This window comes from Pinus tabuliformis, chromosome 2_1 (assembly GCF_031772625.1).
Source record: "Pinus tabuliformis cultivar Carrire ecotype Pingquan chromosome 2_1, CPIR1, whole genome shotgun sequence".
Taxonomy (NCBI): Eukaryota; Viridiplantae; Streptophyta; class Pinopsida; order Pinales; family Pinaceae; genus Pinus; species Pinus tabuliformis.
Window position 1 is genome coordinate 257,343,520 of NC_142299.1, and position 5,072 is coordinate 257,348,591.

Sequence of the window (5,072 nt, forward strand, 5' to 3'; positions counted from 1 at the left end):
GATATTGTAATATTGATTCATGGAATATAAGTATTTCCAACCATGGTCTACTAAACCCACATGGTCACATGCAAACAGAACACCAACAAAGGTGACACTGTTGGGTTTTATGCCAGAGTGTTGCATCTATTCAAATAGTTGAAGGGCTTCCTTGCCAAATCCGTGAATAACATATCCTACAATAATAGAAGTCCAAGAGACAACATCCCATTTAGACATTTTACTGAACATTTTATGTGCATCTTCTATACTCCCACATTTGGCATACATGTCTACAAGTGCATTTTCCACAAACATGTCAGACTGAAATCCACTTCGTATTATGTCTTCATGGACTTCCTTGCCGTGTTTCAGAACTGCAATGTTGGCAAATGCTGGAAGAACACTTGCAAAGGTGACAAAGGTTGGTCTCACACATGCCAGTTTCATTTGTTGGAAGAGTTTGAGAGACACATCAAAATACCCATTTCACACATACCCTGAAATCAACAGACTCCATGATACCACGTCTTGCCTAGGCATTTTCTCAAACACTTTCCATGCATTAACCATGCTACCACAATTGGATTACATACCAAAAAGGTCATTTCCTACAAATATATCATATTAAATTCCATTCTTAATAATATATGCATCGACCTTCTCACCATGTTGTGAAAGTGGAAAATGGCAACAAGCTGGTAGAATACTCATGAAGGTGATGGAGTTTGGCTTCACTCTTGATAATTGCATAGATGGTAAGAGCCTTAAGGTCACGCCAACGGTCAAAGTGGACACAATTGACTCACCTTTTTGCTGCATTTTGTAAAAACAAGGTGACTATTTCATTTGTCCCTAGATGTTAGACTTTTTCCAATGGCTTTTAATATTTAGTCTCTCAATTCTTACTTTTTCATGTGGATTTTAATATTTAGTATTTGGTCTGCCATCCTTATCTAGGTAATATATTTTTGAAATATGACCATGCAATATTTTCAGAATCCAAATCAGCTTTTTTAATTTTGATTTTTTCAAGTCTCTAAAATTTTATTTCTGCACTTTTTGTTTTTAAAATTCAGTGTTTGTGTATTGATAATGAACATAGAAATATAGAAATATTGAATATTAAAGAGTAAAAATGAGATTTTAAATATTTATAAAAAATAAAGGTTAAGTAATTTGAACTTGATTGTAGATTTTAAAAATATCCTAAAATTTATTAAATTTAAAAATATTTTAAAAATTTGTAATTTAGATAAAAAGTATCCATTTAAAGATCCAAAGTTATTTTGAATAGATAATAATTGAAACTTTATTTTTTCCTTTCGATTTTTTATATTTAGTATTTTTGTATTAGTATAGAAATACAGAAATATTGAATATTAAAAACAAGGTACAAAAATAAAGTTATAGATATTTGACAAAATTAAGATTAAGTTGAATTTGATTGCATATTTTGAAAATATTCCAAAATTCATTAAATTCCAATTCCAAAATATTTTAAAGTCTATGATTTAAGTAAAAATTGTCCATCCATAAGATCCAAAATTATTTTTTAATAGATAGTAGTTTCCAAAATTATTTTTAATAAATAGTAGTTTTCCAAAATTAAAAAAAAAATTTAAGATTGGTGAAAGTAGTTTAATAAGATCCATTTTTTAACTTTTCATTATATTTTTTAATGAAATTATAACATTTAATTATATTTTTAATGTAGAAATAAATTAAAAACTCATAAAATAATCCAATTATGTAAATTCAACACATTAAAATTACTAATCTCCTATTTTCTAAAATTACTAATCTCCTATTTTCTAATTATATTCGAAGTAGAATTAACAAATACGAAAAGAAAATTTTAAATATTTTTTTAAATATAAAATATTCAAATTATGTCAAGTCTCACTAGCACAAACAGTTTCCTATTTTCTAATTAAATTTGAAGTAGAATTAACAAATACAAAAAAATCTTAAAATATTTTTTAATATAAAATATTCAAATTATGTCTAGTCTCACTAGCACAAACCAACCGTTGAGGATGAGCTTCGTCAGCAAGGCCACCGGTTGAGGATGGGCTTCATCAACAAGGCGACCTAGTGGAGGATGGGCTTCATCAAGGCAACCCAGGATCAAACGTTATTGGTTGTTTGTGCCCTGTACTAGGGGGAGGCTATGTGCTAAAAAATCCAGTTAGCTAAAGACTAGTGTGACCTATATGACTTTGACTACTGAGATGCTACTATTTAACTGCCCTAGATTTCACCTCCTCAAACTACAAGTCAAACTTGGAAAATCACATAAAATTTTACCCAAACAAAAATTCAAATTACATCATTTTAAAATCCCATTCAAATATAATATTAAATAGTTAAAATGACCACTTTAACACTTTCCTATTAATATAAACAAAATCAACCAGTCAAAAAAAAACTCTCTCAGTGGGAACTGGAATACTGTTTTTTCTTAGTCATTCTGCTTTTTGAAGAAGAAACTGCACTGTTTGACATCAATTTATGACGAAAAATTTCATTCAAAATTCCTATCAAATCAATCATGTCAAAGTCATCGTATGCCTAAGTCAATCAAACTGGTTCTGCCTTTTATATACAGCACTCCATTTCGGAAACTCCTATTTCCACCTCTATAGCTTTATAACACGTGTGGGCTAGCAAGCCGTTTTTTTTTATTATCTAGTCATCACTGACTATCTCCGGCGCATGTAGCCGCGCATTAATGAGACTATCGAGGTGGAAATAGGAGTTTCCCTCCATTTCTGCCTGGTTCTGCGTTTTATATACAGTACTCCATTTCTCAAGTGCTCCTTCCTTCTACATGCTGTGCTTTGCTGGAAAAAAAAAGGTATGGGCATCTATGCGTCCTGCATGGCGTTGGATAGCGAGAAGAAGACCATCCAACTCGTTCGTTCAGACGGTGATGTTGGGATTTTTCACAAAACAGTGACTGCCGTCCAAATCATGAAGGAATCCCCTCAACATTTAGTTTGCCATTCGGGCTCCTTCTACATCGGTCACAAGACTCCGGCGCTTTCTGAAGAGGATGAACTGAAGGTAGGAAACAAGTATTTCCTTCTGCCCCACCAGTTCTTCCAGTCTGAGCTAACTCTCTTATCGATTGCTTCTTTCATATCACCACCGACTACACCCATTTCCACTGGTGGTGTATCAGGTCCCCTGCGCAGTGTCGAACGGGTGTCTGCACTCTGCCAGCCGTTTGAGATAGAGAGCAGCAACGTGGGCGGAGGGCGTCGGATTAGACTGTGCCCAGACTTTATCACAAAGATTATGGAGGACGCAAGGCTTAAAACTGATGAACAGCGCGATGCAGTGAGTCGGGATTCAGCGGATGATGAGCGTGGGCTCTGTAACACTCGGGAATTGAAGAAACAGTATGAGCAGTTAGTGACATATTCCAGAGTTCAATGCTGGAGACCAAAGCTGGAAACCATCCAGGAAGAAGAGAATAAGATTAATTCTTTCCGCAGTTGTTTTTATTAATTCTGTCATATATTTTCAGGTGACAATTTAATTGGCGCCTTCATATGAACTATAAGAGATTCAAGATTCAAATTTCTAGATTTAATTGGCGCCTTCATATGAACTATAAGAGATTCAAGATTCAAATTTCTAATTTCTAGAATAACTTGGTCTGTGGAAAAGAATACTGTCATAAGTAAGCCAAGGGTGAAGGTACCAATAATGACTGGTTCAGGGAAAGAAGTTGAAGGCTGAACAACCAAAACAGAAAATTGTGCATAGGTATGCAAAGCAAGGCCACGACGGTAAATAACAGTGCAGACGGGCCTTATGCACGACGATTCGATCAGAACTAAGAAGAATATCTGGTCGTGAAAGCCCATTCCACTCTTGGTGCCCTAGCAGGCTCAAGGTTCCAATACTGTAATTATTTTATTTAATGAAATAACTAGCCATTATGTTTTTTCCTTAAATATTTTATTGTTATTTTGTGTGGTTTGTTTAGTTATTTTTGGGAATTTTTATGTAAATATTTTATTGTTATTTTGTGTGGTTTGCTTAGTTATTTTTGGGCATTTTTATGTCCATCGCTGTTTCCCCAAATATTCGGGAATTGGAGGGACATGGGTGCGGTCAATTTTTTGACTACCCCATGTCCGTCCGATTCCCTAATATTCAGGGAATCAGCAATAGGCTTAAGCTCATGGGTTATTTTTCTGTATAGTTTATTTGATATTGTATAGGTAAAAATGAAATAATATCAATTATAAGTAAATTAGATTATTGATTAAATTTGGATCAATATATATCTTGTTAATGACAAACTAAAATACATGACTTTGAAGGTAATGTATTTCCAATATTCAAATGTGAAATTTTATACAACAAAAATATAGAGAAAAAAAAAGATAACAAATTACTAATGTACAAGTTTTACTTTCACTCTATTTTAAAAAAACATCAATAAATGTCTTCTCATTTTTTTGCTTTTTTAATTAATATGTATAATTATTTTATTTTTTTCATTTTCACTAAACTATTTATTACATAAAAATTAATTAAAACACTAATTCATGAAGTTAATTCAATCAGTGATTATTTTATTATAAAATATTATGTAAATTATAGAAATCAATATTCAAATCTTTTTAAATCAAATCAAACTAATATATATATATATATATATATATTTAATTTATACCATTTTAAATTTCTCATATACTCTATTTATATTATATAAACATTTCTCATATACTCTATTTATATTATATAAACAACCAACCCCATTTATTACTTTTCATTCCATTTCCAAATATTACTATATGAACATGTTTATTTATAACTCTTCACTGCTTCGTTGTCAAAGTCTTTGTCGAAAAGAATAATGGAGACACTAACCCACCAGTGTGTAGAAAGATAAAATTTTAGACGTGACCAGGAAACCGATATCATTTAGGAACAATGAGAAGCTAAATGAACGGAAGAAACCATTATGGAATTGGAGTAATATCACACGTAATAAGCTTGCAACACTATTGTTGTACAAAGAGTTTGTTTTGAGTTTGTTTTATGGATAGATCATTGAGATTTGAGATTTT

The 5,072-nt window shown here is 31.9% G+C and overlaps 1 protein-coding gene across 1 annotated transcript; it reads left to right on the forward strand.

The window, feature by feature from the left end:
- Positions 1–2,862: 2,862 nt before the first annotated feature.
- Positions 2,863–3,495, forward strand: LOC149199690 (uncharacterized). Its single transcript, XM_089400652.1, has one exon. It carries the CDS (start codon positions 2,863–2,865, stop codon positions 3,493–3,495), a length of 633 nt encoding a protein of 210 aa, XP_089256778.1.
- Positions 3,496–5,072: the final 1,577 nt, after the last annotated feature.